This window comes from Gadus macrocephalus, chromosome 19 (assembly GCF_031168955.1).
Source record: "Gadus macrocephalus chromosome 19, ASM3116895v1".
Taxonomy (NCBI): Eukaryota; Metazoa; Chordata; class Actinopteri; order Gadiformes; family Gadidae; genus Gadus; species Gadus macrocephalus.
Window position 1 is genome coordinate 8,003,298 of NC_082400.1, and position 23,923 is coordinate 8,027,220.

The 23,923-nt window shown below is 45.8% G+C and overlaps 1 protein-coding gene across 1 annotated transcript in view; it reads right to left on the reverse strand.

Moving 5' to 3' along the window:
• LOC132447456 (semaphorin-4D-like) overlaps positions 1-21,277 on the reverse strand; it is a 34,549-nt gene extending 13,272 nt beyond the window's left edge. The window contains exons 1-2 of the mRNA XM_060038250.1: positions 21,102-21,277; positions 12,849-12,957 (exon numbers count right to left, since the gene is read on the reverse strand). Coding sequence (XP_059894233.1) covers positions 12,849-12,886 — 38 coding nt within the window. The 5' untranslated portion in view covers positions 12,887-12,957; positions 21,102-21,277. The remainder of the gene's footprint in view (positions 1-12,848; positions 12,958-21,101) is intronic.
• Positions 21,278-23,923: the final 2,646 nt, after the last annotated feature.

Here is a 23,923-nt window from a genome sequence, read left to right on the forward strand (position 1 = left end):
TTAGGGAAACAAAGACTGTGTTGTTCTCGATTTAAGTAATTAAAAATGGGGGAGGGGGGGGGGGGGGGGGATTACTCAGAAGAAGCGATTCTTCTGAGAAAGACTTTGAGAAAGAACAAGACCCGATGAAGAACCACCGTAGGTTAAGTCAAACCACGGACCACAGCCACCCTAGCCAGAAACTGTTCACTCTGCTACCGTCAGGAAGACGGTATCGGAGCACCAGGACACGAAACACCAGGCTCAAGAACAAATTCTTTCCGAACACCACAAGACTCTTGAACTCTTAAACCTAAGATCCCTAATAAACCCTAATAAAACTAGAATACATTTATTCTAGTTTTATTTAAATTATTTGTTGCTGCTCTATTTACTCTTGCACTACTTTTCATTTTTTGCATTGTTAAGGAGAGCTTAAAAAAAAGCTTCAATGCAAAAAAAAATATTTTTTATTGCCAGCTTTGACTGCTTGCCTTTTATGTTGTGCATTTGACTAACAAAAGAACTGACCTGAACAGATGATAACAGCAAGATGCTCTGGCTTTCCGGTATTCGTTCACAGACAGCAACACAAAACACGTCGGAATGCAGATATACCGTTTTGAACCGGTGACTAATAGGCATCTCCTGTGACAGGAAACGAAGAAGGTAATAAAGTATGATCTTTAAAGACACCAACGTGAGGTCGACATCAGAAAGGACTGAAGCGCAGAGGCGGGCATAGCAGGAGAACAGCCTTCCATCTCCTCGCCACGGTGGTGACAGAGCTGATGGCCACTGGGTCTTATCAGATGCGGCGTTCCAGCCCATGAGTCAATGGACGGAACGTTTCGTAGCAGCATCTCCTGGCTATCGACAGTTCTCACCTCACAGATAAGCTGTACTGAGGACAGCATGTCACAGCCAACCAGAGAACTAGGAGTCATCTATAACTCTATAACCTAAATCATACATCACAGACAGGGGTTATGGTGTGTTATTTATGCATTTGATTAAAGGAATGGCAAATGGAAGGTTTTTTAGCACATATTTATGGATTTCAATTCTCTGCCAACATATTAAACAAAATACAATTTATGAAAACAGAAAACAAAGCTGTTCTACAACTAGAACACATGAAATCATGCTTTGTCCAGCCAAAGCATTCATGTGGATAAACAAAATATTCGGGGGGGGGATTTGGACTTAAACATTGACTGGGTCCTCCCACACAAAAATATCCTTGTTTTGTGGTCAGCAACAAAATAAGCCCCAAAATGGCAGCAGACCTTTCAGCCAAAGTGTAACGGTGTAAAATATTTAAATCTCCGTCTCCCTCCCTAGCTTCGCTATGCACCACATGTGTGTAGGGCAGACAGTCTGCTAAGCCGAATACCAAAACCCTCTCAAAATCTCCTCATATGTATAGGGCAGACAGTCTGCAAAGCCGTATACCAAAACAAAAACCTCTCGGTCTGTTTCAAGACCGTGGAGAGGAAATGTCATTGTAACATTGACTCACTCTAGGTGGCTTTTTCCGTATGCTTGGTTTAACGTCGTTAAGTAGACATAAATGCCATTAGGTAAACAACATGAAGGTTATTAGGTGGCCTAATGCAATTGAAAGGATGCTTTTCCTCCCATGTGAAGACAGGGTTGGGAAGAGGGAGGTGCTCTGAGAAAAGCCCTGTCCATCTCTGCTTCCTCCCTCTCTTTCCCTCATCAGTCAATTCACGTGAGATTATGAGTGAACTTAAGTTCTTTGTGGAATTGTGTACTAGGACGGTGCATTTTTTGTAGTGGTGTCACAGTAAAGTAAGGTGCAGCCTTTGTGCCAGCAGGCAAGTGTGGTTCTCACCTCCGACATCGGTATGGGAAAACGATACGAGTGCTTGAACAGGTTTTACTGGTACTGCCGAACAACCCACATCTTACTACGGGGCCTGGGCCTCTTTAAAAAAACACTTTCGGGATAAAATAAAGTAATTGCTAATTATCACAAAACACTCATTATTTTGGTGTGATGCGCTCTATAAAGAACAACTCATCTAAATCATTGCTATCCTTGTCATCTGCAAGGAGTCGTGTTCCACTCACCACAGCATTCCACAAAACAGGTTTTGGTTACAAACAGCCTATTCGTCGGCGTTTTCGCTTTCGGTCTCGCCACATGGATTACATAAACCGTCCTCCTGAATTAAAAGACCGCATAAATCACCGTGGCCTACCGACTGGGTGACCCAGTGACACCATTATAGAGCGGGTCCTCGTAATGAGATAGCCCAGCATGCAACGCTTCATTATCATACATCCCGTCAGACAGATCGATAACAACGATGCCACAGCTGGAGGGCAGAGGAAGAAAAAAATGCAAATTGAATATTGATTGGTTGAAAAAAAAGAGAGAACTAGGGGGATATACCCTCCTGGGTGAATCCTGATCGCTCTCCGACAATACTAGGATCAGATGTAAAAACGAAATGGTAAAATACCTTATGATTATTATCAACTGAATTTTACCAAGTGTTTTACAAACAGTATTTTATTGACTATTTAAAATTTGAATCGAACCAACAGTATTTTTTGTGAGGAAATCCAGAGCAGGGCCAATTGAATGCGAGAGCAACTTTACAACTCTCGCCGGCCTTTTCCCCCCTTCAAAAAAGAAGCAGGTCAGCTACATAAGGAGCCATTGTTACCCCGGCAACAAGGGAATTCTGCACTCTCTTCTTACCCACCCTCCCTTTCTCTCTCTCTCCCTCCCTCCCTCCCCTCCCCTCCCCTCCCCTCATCCGCATCATCCCCGCAACACAGTGAGGGGGACAATGGACAGAGACGAGGAGGGAAGAATGAGAATGAAAAGGAATGGAAAGACATCACTTCTCTCGCTGTCCCTCCCCGTCCCGTTCTCTTCCAGGCTTGCCAATCTTAAATGCCAGGCCAGCTTAGCCGCCAGCCAAGCCCAGAGCACAGGGCAGCGCTTTAAAGAGACCACAAAAGGCCAAAGGAGATGTAGATGGGAGCGTGCGCCAAAGGAAAAGATCCCCCATGTGCACACGCACACAAACACACACCTCCTACATATCACAGCATACGTCAGGCATATGGCCACAATATAGCCCGCCGGTGTGCGAGCGTCAAAGAAACCCCGTCTGAATCCCCGAATGTTAAAGACTTGGCAGCCACAAAGCCAAACCATTAAACCGCTTGTGGACGTGTCTGACCATCTCCTCTTGGCCCCTTAAAGAGCAGAGCAGAGCGGGGTGACAGGGGCATGTGTAAAGGGCCCCTGGCGGCTAGCCCGACGCTCCGACGCGGTGGAGTGGCCGGCCCCACAGGGCCTGGGACATTGAAGACGGTAACCGTGCTGGCACGTCTCTTTGAGCCCTTTGTGCTGCCCCCTACTCTGAGCTCCTCTGGCCGGGCCGGGAGGCCGACACCTGCTCGGGGGCCCTGGAGCTCCCAGCACTAGCGCGGCTAACCGGGCACAGACGCTGGCAGGGCGCCTGGGCCTGGACGAGGGATGGAGGGCGGGGGAGGGGGAGGGGCGGGGAGGGGGGAGAGGCTTGTAAGGGGAGATTCTGAGTCCGAGTGTTTGTGTGAGTGTGTGAGAGAGAGCGTCTGTGTTTCGGTGCGGCTTTGTATACACGAATAGTAAGTCAAATGCTAATCAAAATAACGCTGGATATCAAATCACATGTTTAAAGGGAGGTAAGTGAAGCTGGATTTTACCTTGAATTTTAGGTTACTATGGTTGCTGGTGCTCACTAGTCACGGTCAATGTAGGCCTATCACACATAATAACAAATCTCTATGATAAGGACTTCACATCCGCAACAGCTCATCATCACATATAGTATATGGTTTGGAAAATATAACACATATGGTTCATGTGTGTTTGGTCAAGCCAACACCCAAAATAAAACCACGCCTGATGACTGAATCGTCCACTTCCTTTTCCCCCCGCAACATCTCCAGTTCAGTCCACGGTAGAAACCCTTAATGTGACTTTTTGACCCATTGATGTTACACAAGTGAAGGGAGTTCCTGCGTTCATAATTATAAAGTTACAGCGACTGTTGTCCTTAAAAACTTTCTCAATCTAATTGGAGAATGACCAGCTGTTTCCACACACACTGAACAGGCACTCAGCAGGGCAGCCAGTAGATACAGCTTTCACCCCCTCCCCACACCCAGGCACCCTCATCTGGAGTCATAGGCGGGCGGGGGGGGGTGGGGGGGGTGTGTGTGTGTGTGTGTGTGTGTGTGTGTGTGTGTGTGTGTGTGTGTGTGTGTGTGTGCGTGTGTGTGTGTGACAATACAGAGAGCCGTCAGAGTCCGGCTGAATAGCTCTGTGTTGGGGACAGATGTCTCTTCCAGGGCTAGCATTAGCTGAGGGGACATTTGGCTACAGATGTGACAGACACGCATAGGATGTCACATGCTGGCTCCACGAGTTCAGAGCAAAAATGACTGTGGTTTGAATCCCCTCTTATATGTCGGACAGTGATGATAATAATAATACTAAAAAGCTTAAAATAAAATATTGCCAGCTGTATCCGTCTTATGATGGATCATACGTTAAGCATTAGGCTAACCGCCAGTTTTTTCCTCACCAGATGTCTCCTGTCTTATGTCCCCTTTACACCCACAGAGTCAGTTTAACATCCTAGTTATGTGTCATGGTGTAATGTGGATGTTAAGAGAATACACTGAATCCTTCACCCTGCCTCTGGTTCATTTCCTCTAAACCCAACTGTAGAGGATATCAAATAAAGAAACGAAAGATATACAGTGTCAGATCTAAAATAGGAATGACAGGGTACATGAAAACAGTCTGGATACAAAGGATTTATGAGGTTAATGTGTCTGCGTGTCGAGAGTGTTGAAAACGATATTAGGATAATCTCATATTTCTGCACGAGATCAAAAATAAAAGTCAGACGTCACGTTTTGGTGATTACTGCAAAACCACATGTTGACAGCTAAAGAAAGAGAAATCCTGTTGAGTCAACAGCTGCACACACACACAGTCACACACACACACACACACACACACACACACACACACACACACACACACACACACACACACACACACACACACACACACACACACACACACACACACACACACACACACACACACACACACACACACCCCTTTGAAGTCATTAATACAATTACAGAAAAACTTCTATGGAGTTTAGCAATATTTAATTTAATACGTGTCAATTCAACACCAATTTCAATCCTAACCATCGATACAAATCCAGATTATGTCAAATATTTCACGGTTTGGTCCTTAGATTTTCCTTGGGGTTTGTGAAAGGTCTGTGAGGCACTCACAGACCTCACACACAGCGATGAAGTACTGTACAAGTTACATGGACTCCAGTTGAATGAAAAACAAAAACAAACCAGAGAAAATCACTGAACCAGGACTATAGCCAAAATATATTAAGCTCTGCTAATTTTTTGGCCATGCATGTTTATTTTACTTAGTGTAAATCCTAAACAGCCCCAGCACTACCAGTGACAACCAACGGTCAGACTATGATGGAGAGGGCTAGCGTGTGCGACGGCAAACCAACACAACACAGGGGCCGTGAGAGGGGAGCCGGGCTCTATAATCACTGGGTTTCTCAGGGGGCCAAGTCTGGCTAACAGAGGGAACCTCAGCCAGCCACAGCAAACAGGCAAATGACGGGTCCGCTCCTGTAAAGGGTATATTTAGTGCCCGCGACGGGGAGCTTTTGAGAAAATCACAACACACCCTTTCCCTCTCGATCACATGGCCTTTGAGAGAGGTAGAAAATAAAAATAATCCTATAAACATACGCACAAATAAACGGCGCTTGAAGCGGGGTGCGGTACGGTGTGGCCCCGAAGTCCTGGATGTCAATGTGCTCCAGTAGGCCCCAATTTAAAAACGTTACGGTGTCCTGCTACTCTTGATTAGACATTCCCACGTTTGGGAATTTTTACTATTGAGATCTGATCTGGGAACTGATGCGACAGCCAAGCCTCAGGGGAAACCGTCAAGCCTCATGGGAATAACAAACACACAATAGAGACCGCTCTCTTTTGTAAGAACTAATTACATGATTACATAATGTGCCGCCCAAAGAAAATGCATATACTCTCCGATATATAAACTGGAAATACCCATTAAAACTGGACATAGCCAGCCACAGCCCGTGACCATAACCATAGTACTTTAGCACAACGCATCAAACTCATTTTATTATGTCGCTCGTATATAGTCCTATAAAAGAAAAAGGAAACATTGAACGCCCAGTGGGGACTCGTTGCCAGTGGGGTGAGCCGTGCACTTAATGCAGTCTCCTTCAAGCTACAGCGTGACATTAAAGCGCCGTCGCTACGTACACTCGGCCTGCTATTTCAGGGCTCCGAGTTCCTCCCCAGAAAGCCTGTGGACTGCCGTGTGGTCCGCTGTGGCTAAATGAAAGAGAAGCGGCTGGTAATCTCCTGAAAGGCAACAAGTCAAGGACCAGGTGCTGGCGGGGGGGGGGGGGGGGGGGGGGGGGGGGCTCACAGCACCAGATTGTTATGTTTTTCCTCCACTGGTCACGGGTAATACGGCAACAAATAAAACCTGAACGCTGTAAGCTTTTATTTATAGGGCGTGCTGTGAACGCTCGAAAGATAAACAGGTAGATGTTCCGACGACAATAGCAACCATTTGCCACCCCTCAGCGACTTTAAATGATCCCCCGTGCTATATGTTCTCACAAGCGTGCCATTAAGGAACGCTTTTTTTCAGGGTTCCCCTTTCTCTCCCAAACTGCTCCTAGCAGGCACCAATTTCATGGTGGTGAATTTGGGAAGCGGGGACAAAACCAGAGCGTTGGGGGGGGGGGGGGGGGGGGGGGGGGGGGGGGGGGGGGGGGGGGGGGGGGGAGCCGGGGTGTGGGGCTCGGTGTGTGAGAACTCGGTCCATCACACACTGGCTGCCACAACACTTCAAATGGGTTGCCCTCCTTTTGGCAGACACACACACACACACACTCACACTTGCATGGAAAACACCGATTTTGCCTATTTACTGTGTGGGATAGTGGGGTGAAACACCACGTTGGCAACCCCTGTAATGAGATCTACAAATAGTTTGGATTCCTGTTGACCTTGTTAGGGAAGAAAGATTGGTACATAATTGTAATGGGAACCACTTCAGACCTGATTAAACCAATGAGATGTTGATGGAGACGGTCATTGGTAAAGCCTTACAAGCCTTACATCATGACAAGAAAAGACAACCAAAAAAGCAGCAAGTGAAAAACATTTGAGCATTGATTCGATTTCAATCATGAAGACATCATTTGCCGTTCATAAAAGTCACCTTTAACAAGTGTAAACGAGAAGAACACAAGGGAAAACCAGGATTAAAAAGAAACTGTGCAAAAACATAAATTGATCAGATTACTCGTCAACAAAAGCCAAAACCAAAAGAAGGGAAATCATGCCCGACATGCCCACCAATCATAATCATTTAGTTCCAGCAGCAAAAGCCCAGGTGTGCCAACATAATCGGGGACAATAAAATGGAGAAATTAATAAAAAAGGGCGGAGCTTTGGCGAGGCAGGAGCACCGTGCAAGCATGCAGCATTACTGTGGTCGCATGCGAGCAGGCAGCAGGCGGAGAAAGTCTGACCTGCGGGTCCTTACCAAGTCACGGCGCGTTTCCTCTGGAGACAATTATAAAATCCTCAGGCTACGTGGGTTGGGGGGGAGGGGGGGGGGGGGGGGGGGAGAGATAGGAGGGAAGAGAGACGGAGAGGTCAGACAAGATATGCGAGTGCATGTGTGTGAGTGAGTGTGTGTGTTGCAGACCGAAGTCACAAGAACATGGTTAGGGCAAGCTCGCCATAAACAAATCACAGTTCACATTGCATGACACAGACACACACACACACACACCATCACCCATACACACGCACACCCAGTTATAAGACACTTATTGCAAAACCAACATATCTTTTCGGAAATCGAACCAACTTAATCCAAGGGTTTCACGTGCCCTTTCCAAACCAAAGCGGACATAATGGCTGCCATGTTAATGGCATCTGACTGAATGACCTCTGAGCACCCCCCCAACCACACCAACACCCTGGTGTGGACACCGTGATCTTCCAACAGGTCGTTACGAGGGAACAAGCAGTTCCTCCAAGCTGGTGGGGTGGGGGGGGGGGGGGGGGAGAGGTCTCGAATCACACGAGTTGACTGACACTGGAGGCCTGGAACTTTCCGTTAACGTCGTATACTATTTTCTAATTAAAAAAAAAACACACAATATAATACTAGGTTGTCCAAAGTGAGTCACTGCTTAGTAGAGGAATTTTTAATAAGCGCTTATGAAGTTTGTTCCCATGACCATCTTCACTTATCCCGGCAGTTCGAAGAAAACAGGAAAGGGTTGTGCAGTATCAGGTTCCAACGGGCGTACAATATGTCTTTCATTGTAAAGGAAACAGGATTAAACATTAGAGGGAATCCTCTTATTGCCATAGCAACAGATGGCTGGGTTCCCATTCATTCTCACTTGCAGTCGGTCAACTTTTATAAAGTCAAGCCTTAAGAGGGTTCCCCCTTTGCTGAAATTAAAGAATATAAACGGTGAAGACTGCATTAATTCCCCCCCTTTATGAGCGTACTGACTCTATGGAGGCCTGGCAGTAGTCACCGTTAGCAGAAAGAAAAGACTTGAATTGGCATTGAAAGAAACCATTCCACACAGTTTAAAACCACAAATGGACACACTAATCTATATAATTTGTGAACATTGGTGGTTTTAAACTTCGTGGAATGGTTTTGTATGTGAAAATATATGCATCTATAGAAATAGGAATATAAAATCCACAATACATACACACAAAAAAACGTACACAATACCCTATTGCAAAGTTATGGCACAGAAAGAACAGAAGGCCGGCTGTAACTTAACAGTTGTACCTAATATGCATTATTTATGAGTATAAAAAGCCGGTCAACTGACAGACTGTACGTTGGGACCCCATTTTAACCATCACCATTCTCCACTGACAGGGAAACAATCTGCCAGACAGCCAATATCCAGGTCACCCAAATCAACCCCAAACACGACGTTTCATTAGCATATCCCTGGTGAGGTACATCTCTGTACAACCCACCCCTTCCCCATTCCCCCTTTCCACTGCAACAAAGAACTAAGGATGTCATGAGTTGATTCACCCAATCACAGTTGAGAGCTAGTAATTAAAATAGAAAACTCTTCAAATATGCATCTGTCCTCGTTCTTGCGCGATGTAATGGAGTAAGTCATCTGAAGTGTGGGTTCGTAAATAAGGGCGTTTTAAGCTAATATCAATGGAAGGTTTGGAAGTTTTTGGATTCCCATTGCCCCTACTACAACTACACTTATTTGGAAACTTGTTTGAGAGGCACTTTTAGTTCCTTTTCGCAGTCACTACAATTGCGATTGTAACAATTATTTGTTCTTACTCCCTCAGTTATAAGTCTGAGTGAAGTGTCTACGGAGTGAAATTAACAACACAACACTTGACAATGGTTTTTTTTAGGCTTCCCATGACCTGCGATACAGTTTATTCAACTCAAGGTCAAGAGGCATGTCTGCTGATTACATCCTGAAGCCACTTTATCACAGTCAGCCACACAAAGACCCAACGGAGAGGAGCCCGCTGCAACCCCATCTCGGACCCAACACGCACACAAATGAACAACACGTAGACATGCACATCAAGACAACTCGCTTCCTCCTGTCGTCCTTTCAAAAGGAACAACGAAACACTGCAGACAAGACTGCGCCCTAAGATTGACGACCCAAAGGTCATAGGTCGCCGTCCAGCCCGACGACATCCGAAAGGAAACGCTCTGATTGACACTCTTTTTAACTCTCGCAAAAAACACCCAAAAACGTTGACAGCCCGTATAGCATTTTTGTGGTATAGTGACCCTCCCACACAAGCCCCCTACCCCATCCCCCAACCCAGCTGACAGCAGCACATCAGATGTCTCTATTGAGTTAGGCGTCCCGCATGGGTTGGGGTTTGGGGGTTTGGCAGTGACCTCCACGCCTCGCCCTATAGTGACACATCGGACAGGGCGCGGCGGTTAGGAGGGCAGAGGAAGTGCCGATGTCACGGGGTGGACAGACTTTCAGACCGATGACTGATGGGGAAGGACAAAGGTGTCAAGGGTATTGGCTCTTTCCTTCCTCAAACACACCCCCTCCTTCCTCAACCTCACCAACCACAACAAACACAATGACACTCCAGGTCCCCAGTGCCGATGGCGGACATACGGACATGAGGGGGGGGGGGGGTACAGAACTCTTGTCGGCCTTGATTAACCAAGTGTCCGCTGAACGATGAAGGCCGCAGTAGGAAGGGCAACAGATGTCCGATTAACAGTTTGTCAGACTTTGTTCTCGTCGGATGGGGCCGTGCGACTCCAAACTGTTTGCTGTAAATCCCGCCCCTGCCAGGCCCAGCCGCCGGGAGCCCAGAGCCCAGAGCTCAGAGCTGTCTTTTAATGGATAATAGATTATGTTGGGCTACAGGAGCTCAGTCCAAAGCTCAAGTGGACACTTTTCCAATTGGAAATGGATCAGTTGCGCCGGACTGACAGGTATAAGGGGGGGGGGGGGGGGGGGGGGGGGGTTGTTGATGACTAGAGGGGCTGGGGCTATATGGGGCTATGGGGTGGGGGTGCGGCACCCCGATGGCTGACATGGATACAGCAGACATGCAGAGCTATGGACGGCTGACACGGATACACTAAGTGGCCGGATGCATACTGGGAAGGGGGGACGACGACTCATCAGTGGGACTGCTGGCCATTCCGGTAAGGGTCATGCAACCCCCTCGCGACCCCAAGATTAAGTCTCCTCCAGCAGGGAGAGGGAGGGGGCTAATATCCGTGTTTGAACACAGCCAGTGTTTCGGACATTTTTCCGGGTGCCGTTCCATTTCTTTTACTGAATAAAGGATTGCAAAAGAACGGCTTAGTGTACGCTGTAACCTACAAGGCTGAACACTTTAAAGGCATCTCTCGAACAAGGCTCTGTCTGAACTTTGTATCTGGGAAGACAGTGTCGTCCAGAGGTACGACCGGAGGGAACGTTATACATTGAGTAATGCGGCCGGGGCAGGGGTGGGGGAGAATGGGGCCCGCGATGTGTGCACAAGAACGAAGATGTGTGGGGAGCAGAGCCGGCTCCTTGCTCTGTATGAATCTCAAGTAGTCACATGGCGAGGGGGGCTTTGTTTGCTGTCACTGGTGGGTTTGGGGGGGGGGGGGGGGGGGGGGGGGGGGGTCCTTCAACTTCTCCCTCACTTCCTTACAAAATAACATTCATCATTCTTCTCCATCGCTCTCCCCCCCCCCCCTCACCAACCTCCCCCGCTAAAACTTGGACTAGTGCAAGCAACGCACAAATGAACCCCCCTCTCTACCCCAACTCTACCCCCAAACTCTGACAACCCTTTCTCCCCCCCCCACCCACCCCCCATCTCTACCCCCGTCCCAGTTGCTAGGATACCACAGCGGCATTGGGGGGGGGGGGGGGGGGGTGGTACGCCTTGTCAACAGCATCATTACTTACATAGAAACTGCCACGAATCCACACAGCGCTTCGAATACAAAACAGGCTTCGGTTCGGGGGTAACAATTGAAACATTCCCAAACACACAAAAAAACGATCACGGCAAGCAAGGAAAATGGTTCCATGTAGGAAAACCTCGATGAACCCCTTAAAGAAGCGGTCTGCTGGTCTTTGCTGGCTTTGAGCAGGGGGGGGTTCATAAAAATACACTGCCCTGAGCCCCGTGTTGTCATGTAATATCCCCCCACTGTGGCGGGGCGGAGGGAGGCCAGCGCTCGCCTTTCAGCAGCGTCCCCCCCGCTCCAGAGAGGGTGAACAGGTGCGTCGGCGGCGCTGGTATGTGTTGTATACACAGTAGGCCTCGCTGGCACGGCGCGGGCTGGCTAATCATTGGGCACGGCAGCGCACCGAAAGGGCGCGCTGCCGTGGCCCGACAGGCAAGGGGGCAATGCACAGGATACACCTGCTGCTCACGCACACACCCCATGGTGAAGAACATGCATGTATATATACATATAAATACATACACACACACACACACACACACACACACACACACACACTCACTCTATATCAGTAACAGCGCAGGTCAACTATTAACCAAAAAGCTTTTCAAATGTGTCCATTGCCAACGATGCGCGGCATGGACAGTGCCATTAGAAGGACAAATAGAAAACTGAGCTGGAAGCAGGGCTTCACAAAACCACCAGAAAATACATCCCCCACGATTAAAAATAACAAGTAAACCGAATCAAGACACATTGAGATAAGAACCAGAAAGTCACAAAGGAGGAATAGAAACGAGGTGTGGCTGGTTTGGTTGGCATCGGCTTCTAAAACATCTTATGGGCGGGTAAAAAACAACAACCGGTGTGTAGCAGCAGAAGATCTAACATTCCAGCACTGCAAACCGGAATGCTAATCAGCCCTTGGTGCGACTGGAAGACATCTTGGGAGTGACAAAGTGTTCGTACCAACCCCCAGCCAAGCTTGGCTTTCTCTGCCACTATCAGAAAACCTGACTCCCCCCATGACACACACACACACACACACACACACACACACACACACACACACCAGGGCGATCACCGAGAAACATTTGTTTTCCGACCGCCATTATCTTCTTACTTCACGCGGAACAGAAGTGGGCGAGTACAGTGGGGGCTTTCTGTCAGAAGTAGGGGGCCGGAAGAAGAAAGAAAATACACAACACCAACACACAAACACTCAAGAGGAGCCACTTACTTGTCTGTCATGGCTTCAGCGAGCGAGTATGGGTTCATTTAAAGGCCCGAGGTGGTTGTCACTGAGGTGTGGGGATGGTGAGGCCCGGAGCGACCGTCACAGCAGTGTTCTGTAGGAGACCAAAACAAAAATGACCATCTTGACACTAATTGAACAGGATGGCATTTATAAAAGACAAGCAGCAATGACCGGAGGTCTGACTCGCATTCGAAAAAAAAGTTGGAACTATAGTTCAAAAACGATAGTAAACAATTCTAGATAAAGCCTCAAGCTTAACTTAAAGTTAACCAAATGTATTTGAAACACAAGATTTGAAACTATTGTCCAAAAAAAAAAAAAATAATCATGTCTACGAATCTATGATTCAATTTATCCATTTAATCAGTCTCATAGCCCAGAAACCGATTGAACAAACGAGTGAATGCAGGACCCCCCATGTCTGCGGGTCTGCCCGGGCCTGTTCGGGACACAGAGCACCCTGCACCACTTATTTTAACAAGGTGGCAACTGTGAACAATGGAGAGTCTCCACACAAAAGAACCATTGGATTGAGCCATTGCAAGGACCGGGCACCAGGGCGAACTCTGCAGATATGCCTGACTTGCTCACAATCAACGCTCAGGGAATGGGGATTTTATTGCCATGGTTACCGGGGAAACCGACACACCAGCCAGCCAGTCAGCTAGCTAGCTGGTACAAATGGAGCGCAACAACAAGTGCGGTTCGCTAGCGGAGAGAGGAGAATGGCAACGCTGGCTTTATGAATCTCTTCAAATCTAATTACCGCCACAGGAGGTTATGTGGGTTAAGTAGCAATGACAAGGGGTTGGGCCAACCGCTAGGTTACTAAGCATGTTTTAATCCATCTAGATGCCCTGAAACAATGCATGCATAATACATATCCGATAAATATACTTAGGTTTAATTATTTAGCAGCAGACGCTTTGGTCCCAATAGACTAGATAAGACCTAATACACACAACTGTAGGAATCTGAAAAAAGCCTTCCAGTTTCCTAAAAAGCACACACGGTAGATGCATCACTGTAATTTCCCCAAACACTGCAGGAAACACTGATGTCTGCAGCAGAAATCTAATATTGGATGGATCTGTGGGAGCATATTTGGGATTTCATACCAAACTGCAGATATATCCTTGTTGCGGTCTGGCGTTCTGATTTGGAAAAAAAATCCCTTCTACTCAACAGAATCCTTTTGACTGGCAGTTAAACAGCGTTAGCGTAGCAGCTCATCCATCCTATATAGGATTATTACAGTATTACGTTATTCTATCAGACCAAATCCATTTTATTCTGCCTTCGCTTTCTCACATAGCAGACACGAGATTCGGGTGAATGGTTTGGTTTTCCAATTTAGGATGCAGAGAAGACAATTAAAAAAGGGCCTCAGGGTTTCAATGCATTTTCAATAGTGATTGCTTCATTGCTTTATGGAAAAAAACAATGAGGTTAGGTTCAGGAGGCTCCTGAACCTTTTTTCCCTCTTCACGAAGGGGGAAAAGGTCTTTCCAGAAACAGACACACGCCAGCGGCAGTTCGTCTGGATGGGGGTTGTCTAGCTGTCTTCCATCCCCTCTCCAATTATTCTACAGTTCAAAAAATAAAAAAAGGTCTCCCATTTTCAGGTAGACTTGTCACTTGCATTGCACTGGTGTGTGTATTATCTTTGCTCAATGCTTATGTTGGCCTGTCGTGATTACAGTTCCTTTGTATGCTGGCTTCGGTTTACGTCAGATCGACTGAGCATAGAAAACACCTTCTTCAAATTATTTTTTTTGGCAGGCAGCATAACAAATAGCCTGACACCACCAAAATAATCACCGTCCACACATTTAAAAAGAGGTTTTATTTGAATTTTCTAAAGTGGTGAATTGCATCACTGTGGGAAAACGGATACGCCCATCGTTGTAGCTTTATAGGGTAGAATACACCAAAGAGGGGGAAATGGTCCAACATCTTAGAAGGGAACACTTCGATCCATGGTTTGGCTCGTCTCATTTCAACAGCCTCACGGGAAGGTGGCGATGCAAACTATTCCACACAAGTGCACAATAGGTCTGTTTAGCAAACATCATGGCATGACATACAAGGACACAAAAAAGCACTCGTGTTCGATGCTGCCTCATGATGTGGACCTCCGACCACCCCAGCCAGACCGTCGCTCACAAACATGTCCCTCCCATGTTTCCCTGTTCCCAGAAGGGATGCCGTGTTCCTTTCCCTTTTGGAGAACCCGGCTTTGCCGAGGTGATCAAAATGGGCTTCAGCATGCTCATGGAAACACCTTTCGGGGCCGTAAATCATTATAAGGGTTCTCTGGTATGTCAACAAACTTGACACCTAGCGCAGTGTACACGTTAGCGCTACCTAGACAAAGACCCTGGGAAATGCTGACATGGCAAAAATACATTCATTGATCCAATTTTAAAAAGCCAGGACGCAGGTTTGCTGTGAAGCCTTAAGACCACCACTGTCATTAGTAGCTAGTAGTAGCTAGTCGTTAGAGCTACACAACGAGGATCTAAATGGATGTCAAGGCGGGGTGGCCACATCGCTGCCAGGGGTCGGACTCCTTTGAGGGAAAAGCACCGCTCCCTTTTAAGTGTCTGGACTGCTTTGATCTACCTTCCAAGCGCCGTGTTCCCACAACAAATAGCACGAGTGGGCTGGTTCCACTGCAATATTTGGGGCAACAACAACAGACGATGTGAAAGGCTGCATTCCAAGTTATGGAACCTTGCGTTCCTTTTTTTAAAAAAGGTAATTTGCAATTACACCCCAAGGCAAAATATGAATTCCACTGAATGTCAAACAATAAAACAACTGACATTCATCACTACCAAATAAGTCAATTGAATCCAATCATCCAATCAAATACATTTTTCGTTTCTGCGTTGTAAAGATTATAAATAGGCAATTATAAAAACTGTCCTCTCACATAAACAAGCCAAGTGCACCCAAACTATCTGCCGCAGCCAGAGGATGACGGCCATCCCTCCACAGCTCTGAATTATTCAACGCCTAGATGCACAATTGGGTAAAAATAGTATGGGCACAAGTTCACAGTAACGTGAACAACCCATCTAGAGCAGAGCTGCAGGAACAAAAAAAAACCTTTTCCCCCTCTTGTTCTTGACAACACACTCACCCACATCCACCCTTGATTTCATTCACAACGTATCAAACCTTACCATATTCAGAGTCACAGTCACAAACGGTTGAATAAAAAGAAAAGAGACAGAAAGGTAAAAGGTCCAGAGCTCCTTCACAGCCTTAGATCTGCCGTCCAAATGGTGCTGCACAATGGGTGTCAGTATCCTCACAGCCTGCTGGCTCTCATGACAAACCAGCCCCCGGTCCTCCGCCACCAGACAACCGCCACCGTGATGAAATCTGCTTCCTAGTCGTGCATTGGTCTGTCTCTTCTCCCACACACACACACACACACTCACACCCACACACTCCCCTCATTTAAAGTGCCCGCCTCCTTCCAAGTACCGATCCGCCAGCGTAACCTTTGAGATCAAAAGGAGACTGCATTTTGAAATAAGAGGAAGGAGGAAGAGAGGGAGGAGAGAGAGACTTCTGACCACGCTAGCATATGCCTCTGGCCGGCTGCTCATTTCATCCCAAACCCGTGTGCTAAGATAAACGTTGACAAAAGAGGAGAATATGGCTCTTCTCTTCTCCCCTTCCTTCACACACAAGCTGGGAAAAGGAAAACGCCAGTGCCGAGATGGTGCCTCTGGAAGGCGTCAAAGCCACATGTTTCTTCAAGAGAGGGGGAGGGGTGATGGGAGATGGGGGGAGGTTTGTGTGTGCATGTGAGTGAGTGTGTCTATTGTTATAGGGATGGATGCCCCCCCCCCCCCGCCCCTCGCTCCATCTCCACTAGAATATAGGGGATGGCCACTGAGCTGCGGTCAGACGGTGTGTTTACGCGCGTGTGTGTGTGTGTGTGTGTGGACCAAGGGTGGATATAGAGACGCATTCTAGATCTAACCACAGCTGTCCCTTCAGGTAACGTTTGACGCTGTGCAGCAGAAGGTGGTTCGCTGCTTTACAATTCAAAATCGCAAAAGGTTTCACCCCAGGGGAAGGAAAAAGAAGCTGACAATTTCTGAAAGTTTAACATTGTGCACAGTACTCACTCTTTTAAAAAGGTGCAGTGCTTTCCAACGGTATAGTGGCCTTCGCATTTGAAATCATATACAATTTAAGTTTTGCATTTCTCATATCTGAGAAACTGAAACTTTGATAAAACCATCTGTTAGCGCATTCATCATGGCTGCCTACACAAAAAGTACACTATTTTATACCTTTGTACGCATTCAAAGTTTCCCCACTTATTAGCAATGCTATTGGCTGTGATAAACGCAGGTTGACCTAACAGAAAGCATCAAATACCCGCAATCCATTCTGTTTATATCTATATCAAAACATAGGTCCACTTTAAATATTATGGCTATACACAACACTGCGCTCAACTCCCAGGACTGATCCAAACGTGGCCAGGGGCTGGTTTACCAGGGTGTGGCTTTTGAGGCGTTCATTTGGAAAGGGGTCGTCCCAGAGTCCTCATCATCTGAGATAACAGACAATGGTCCTCTGCATTGTAATGCTCCGTGACTCACACCGCAGCACAATGGACAGCAACAGCCTCCACGGGCTCCTGGCCCCCGGGCCCACATTACCATAGACACTGAGCGACTGATGGCTTCATGTCGGCTCCGACGAAATACCTGCGGGTTTTGTACTTACAGCGAACTGATAGGAACTGATAAAACATAAAAAGTGTTGAAGATCCTGAAAGGTGGCGTGATGTGTCCAGTGCCTTGGGTAGCTCGGGTATTAGAGAGAAAGTAAGAGGATAGGACGCTTATGTACTTGGGGGGGGGGGGGGGGGGGGGTGAAAGAATCAGGTTAATCAGAATTGTTAATCGGTGGAGGAGGTTGGAGAACAATGGCTGCTATCCGCGTGTGATGGTAAAGGTCAGACGAGGAGGATCTCTTACAGTGCGCCACCCAGCAGGAGAGCGGCCCTCACAGTCAAGGCCACTCTAAAACTGGAGTGCTTGCCGAGAAACAAGTCCGACAGTAGTGGGTTGTATGTTAACCTTCAATTCTATTACGATGCATGGCCTTTGCTGTAACCAAAATAAACTAGACGTCAAGATAATCAACTTGTGTTCAAAAAATAAATAGAAAAGGAGGGAACCATTTCTGTTTGACAGTTTGAAACAAGGCGTCTTTTCAGTTCCTGATTTGAAACCCCTTTCCAAACCATTTCAATTGGATTATAGATCATAACAATGGGGGTCATGTAAAACGCAAACGAGCATGCTTATGCAAGTTCCCTACCAGGAATAGTATCTCTGGCTATTTCGACCAAGACATGCAAGTCTTGTGCTTTCAATGGTTGTGAAAACGAGAGCATTTGAACTGGTTACTGAACTTTACATAGTTAATTTGATTACCATGTGCCAAAGGGGTAAACACATTTTTCACCGTTCCACTCCACCAGGGCCGAACAATGTTGAAAATATGAAAAGGCGTGATTCATAACTAGTAAATGTGTTATTATTTAAAAAGTGTGCCACGGTTGATTTATTAACAGAATGTAAAAGTCCTTAGAATGTGACAAAAGCGTGTGTTTTTTTTGCCATCTCCTCAATGGTAGATGTTTCATATGCCATGTTAAAATGAGATAAAACAGCAATAACCTTGCCTTCTTCTGGTGGAAGTCCATGTAAATAAAGTGACTATGTATCCAATGGTGACGACATTATCAGAGTTTTTTCCCAAACATCAAGTTTCACAGACTGACTCATCAAAGACCAAAAAGATGAAACAGAGAACCCTTTGTTCAATTAGCTATCATATAATCATCTTCTCTTGTGCGTACTTTATTATAGGTTTTGATTAATAGGGTGCTTTACTCTATCCATCTAGACATCGTCAATTTGTCAATTGTCCCTTCTCTAAGCAGCGAGTTCTCTAAGCTCTTCAAGGTGGCAGTTAGTAAACCATTGATGGTGTGATCCCACCATCAATGCCAACTTTGAAGTCAAATCAACTTTTACATACTTGTATGGACTTCAGGTTAAGCATGGTCAAAATGCAACTTGGACACACAAATTTCACTTCGAACATACTGAGAATAAACAGACACGGGCACGAAACCGTCAAAACAAGGGACACCCAGATACAATGGTTCCCCTGAAGGACATCAAGTTCACGACTGGACTGCAATCCGTTCAGTGGTCCGCAGATTGGCCTAAGCTCTTCAAGGTGGCAGTTAGTAAACCATTGATGGTGTGATCCCACCATCAATGCCAACTTTGAAGTCAAATCAACTTTTACATACTTGTATGGACTTCAGGTTAAGCATGGTCAAAATGCAACTTGGACACACAAATTTCACTTCGAACATACTGAGAATAAACAGACACGGGCACGAAACCGTCAAAACAAGGGACACCCAGATACAATGGTTCCCCTGAAGGACATCAAGTTCACGACTGGACTGCAATCCGTTCAGTGGTCCGCAGATTGGCCTAAGCTCTTCAAGGTGGCAGTTAGTAAACCATTGATGGTGTGATCCCACCATCAATGCCAACTTTGAAGTCAAATCAACTTTTACATACTTGTATGGACTTCAGGTTAAGCATGGTCAAAATGCAACTTGGACACACAAATTTCACTTCGAACATACTGAGAATAAACAGACACGGGCACGAAACCGTCAAAACAAGGGACACCCAGATACAATGGTTCCCCTGAAGGACATCAAGTTCACGACTAGACTGCAATCCGTTCAGTGGTCCGCAGATTGGCCATGGGGTGGGGTGGGCGGGGGCAACACATCACAGCAATATCCTGTCTCGACTTGTCGCCCCCCCCCCCCGCCTGAGGGACTAGTGGCATGTCCTGATTCCTACCCCAGTGCCAACGGGCCATTGCATCAACATGTCCCGGATGCCTGCCCCATGCCTTATAGGACACGGTCTGTCCAAGGACCTATGGAAGGGAACTTGGTTGTGGTAGTGGGTAGGCTGCAATAATAAACACTTTGAGGGCCCCCTTAAAGAGAGGGAAGGGTTGGATGGACCAGCTGTAGCCCATTTATTAGAGACAGTGGCACAAGCACATATGGGTTGGTCGTCTGTCTCCCAGTCTTTCTATGCAAGGAGGTGGATGGATTCTGAGACACAGTTCCAGCTAGGTTCTTTAACTTTCAGTGTGGCAGCATTTGGACAGCAGTCACTAATTAATCACGTTCTAAAGACGTGGAGAAAGCAGGGCCGTGCACTCATAGCAGCTGTTATGCCATAATCTCTGGAATATTTCTGAGCGGATTCTCGTGGTTAGGCTGCCACAGCTCAACATTGCTCGACGCAATATTGACCATCAAGTGTGTTTAGGAACCAAGGTGGCATCATTTCCTCACGGCAGAAAAGAATGTAGAGGTTATTAAACTCTGACTGGACAGGACAGGTGAAAGATTTACGATTGTGCACCGATTATCCGCAGCTGCAACACACGCTTGGAGAGGGAGAACATCCCTACATTCTCTTGTTAACAAAAATCATAATCAATCATATTATATTTGATTGAGTAATAATCATTGCTGGCCACACCAGTGCAGTTCGTTTGAAGTTTTTTAGCAAACTAAGACGATACGCTGAAAACGTTTATGCTTTGAATATAGTCTAAATTATTCGAAGAAGGAAAGCTCCGTCGATTGATAAACGCCATTGATAGGAGCCCCACTATGTCCTCTGCAGCAACATACTTGCCCCTAGAAATCAGTGATTTGAAATCACTAAACTGAACAACTTAAGATCCAGACTTTTTTTTTCCAAATCCATATTTCGAAATTAATGTTGCACAAAGAACCACATGAAATGTCAACTCTCAGTTTGAAAGTGATTGGCATAATGCATACCTTCCAAAACCCGTTAAATAGTATTTTATCCCATTTGAATGTAAAGCTCCCCACTCGATGTTACTAGAAATGTTAGTCTACAAGTAGTCGTGCATTGTGAATACTATAAAACAGACTGCATTTGCTAACACCCAACCCAATCGGTCTTTATACTAGGAATCTCACAATATAACAAGTGCAGCACCGAGTCTGCAAGCCGACGGGACCGCATGAGCACCCGACTAAACGGACGGGCGGACCAAAGTTGATAAATATAGCTCTAACTAAGACAAAAAAGGGACACTTACAGGGAAGGGAAGCCGATATTGACTCAATGCAATGTATCCTTCGTCCCGTGCAAAAGAGTCGATAGATGGCGTGTGGTTGCAGGAGCTTTGACAAGTTAAGTTTCTCTGCTGTGTGTCTCTCTGCTCAGCATGGCGGCTGGTAGCGGCGACTGGACTCGGCGCTCCCCGAGGCTGTTGCATTAACACGGCTGTAGTGGGAGGAGGGAGCGGAGGGCGTGGGAGCGAGATAAACCTATGGTGCTACTCACTGGGATGTGGGATCAAATGCATTAAGCAAAAAAACAAAAAACAAAACGTTTCTGGCCCGTTATGAAAACTCAGGGCCTTGTTTTTTGGGTTGGTTTTATCCGCTTGTATGTTTTATTTTATCCACCAAAATAAATAACAGTGGACCTAAAAGTTTAGTTTTTGGAATATCAATAGCGATAGCATTACTATTGATGATGATTTAACAATGCAAAATAATATACCTAATTCAAGAAAATGAGTGACAGTGCACATTGTGTATGAGAGAGGGGTTGTGTATATGGTGGGTGCTCTAAACGTCGCTATTTGATTTGGGGCGAAGGGTTACATAACGTTTTCTCTAGTGCAGGACTGAGTGTAAACAAAGTCGAGTACGGACAGACTGACCCCTTGTGTTATACCGCACGACAGAGGAGGAGGAGGAGGAGGAGGAGGGGAATGAGGGATTGGATGGCCGACTCCAAGGCGATAGTCTGAGTACAATGCCGTCATTCAGTCACAGCGTTTGCTGCTGGTCCAAAAAAACAACAAAAAACAACAGTATGCCAGTTTGCATTACAGGTGGAATTTTAAACACTTTTGAAATGGTATTTTTATGTTTAGTTAGGTGCAATTGTTATATATTATTATAATATAATATAATATAATAACATTTATAACAGTTTAGTATTTTAGCCTGCCAAAACCAACTAAAATAGCATATCACACAGATATATAATCTCAAGCAGTTTTACGTTTTAAGCGCTATATAAATTTCATTTATTATTATTTTATTATTACGTACTTTTATGCTTTGCCTAATGTTGCCATGTCTATAATGTGTAATTCCTATAGCATGCACTTTTTTTCCCCTTACAAATACCTTGCATGTCTCTCAATCCAGTTTGTTATCCTGTGAGTAAGCTGTTGATTTGGTAGCTTCCAGTTAAGATCTCTGTGGACTTCAGGGAGCTTTAAGTGATGGCTGAATTGAAAAGCAGCTGTGCTTATCTTCCACCACAGTGACATGTGTTGCTAAGAGAAACAGGTGAACGGGGAATGTGGGCCGATTTGCTCCTAATGCAATAAGGGAGGGTGGATGATTTGTTTTCACTTAGACGGCCTATATCCATAATATACAAGTGGTTCAATTTATGGTTATACATTTTGTGTATTAATTTGCCCTTTCTGTCTGGGTTGTTTTGCCTTCTTTGCTGCAGTCTTTTTTTCCTTTTTCTTTTCAACTTTCTCTCTATTAATCTCTCTGGGTTATTCTCTCTCGGTCTATCTGTCTCTGTTTCTCTCACTCTCAGGCTCTGTTTCTCTCACTGTTGCTCTCACTCTCAGTTTCTGCACACACACACACACACACACACACACACACACACACACACACACACACACACACACACACACACACACACACACACACACACACACACACACACACACACACACAAATGACACGCACATACAGAAACATTAGACTATGAGTGAGTTAACAAGTATATAAGACTGTAGACTATGTTGTTTCTCCGTGCCGGACTGTCATCCTTCGGACTTGCCGGTCAGATCTATTTAGAGCTCCTATAGCTGATGGGGTATCTCCATGCTGCTGGGCAGAATACAATCGCTACCAGACCCTGAAAGGGCCAATGGTGGTTGAGACATCAGATAAGGTAAGATGAGATAGCATTTTATTGACTCCCTCAAGGGGGGAAATCCGATCATCCCGACAACAATACAACATAAAACCACACAATATACACATCCTATGTGATACTAACCTGTTCATTTGTGCTGTCGACCACTTCCATTCCATGTGCAGTATTGACAATTCTATGTTCAGTTGTAAGTATGCTATGCACTAATGAATTAATAATGAAGGGCTCTCATTGAACATGTTGAGTACAATGTGAACATATCTCTCTGTTGGTGTAGAGAACCCAACGCCCCTAGATTATTCAGCGATCTGTGGGCCCACAGCAAACATATATCTATGTATATGTTTGGTCACCCAAGGTCACCCAGGTGACCTTGGGTGTCTTGAAAGGCGCCTCTAAATTAAATGTATTATTATTATTTATATATATGGCTTACATCATTAAAATACAAAAAGACATACACCCCTACCTTTCTAGTACATATGATGTGCTCAACCATGCTTTGAGAAGATGCAGCTGCAGAACAGCCTATGGCATTGAGAAAATGTCACCGTATGTCTGTTTGACACACATAAACAATGAACACTGATGATCTAAATCTTTTTTTTTTCTGATGGACAATAACACTGGGTATCCAGGCTTTCAGTAACTATCGTAGCTTCATATTTTCCTCATATTCAATAGACTAAAAATGTAACAAGTTCCCAGCATAAGACTGAACTACAATGATTTGCAATAAAATTGGGAGAACACTAACCACACTTACCTAATATTATAAAGCAGCAATGACTCAGGCGTAAACCTTAGGTATGTAGTAGATAAGCAGTGACCTCTGGCGGTCAAGCTGGGATAACGAAGCTTTGTTTTGTGTTTTGTTTGATATGTATATTTGGTGGCGCAGTTCCAACGTAAACCATATTTGTATTTGCTTAT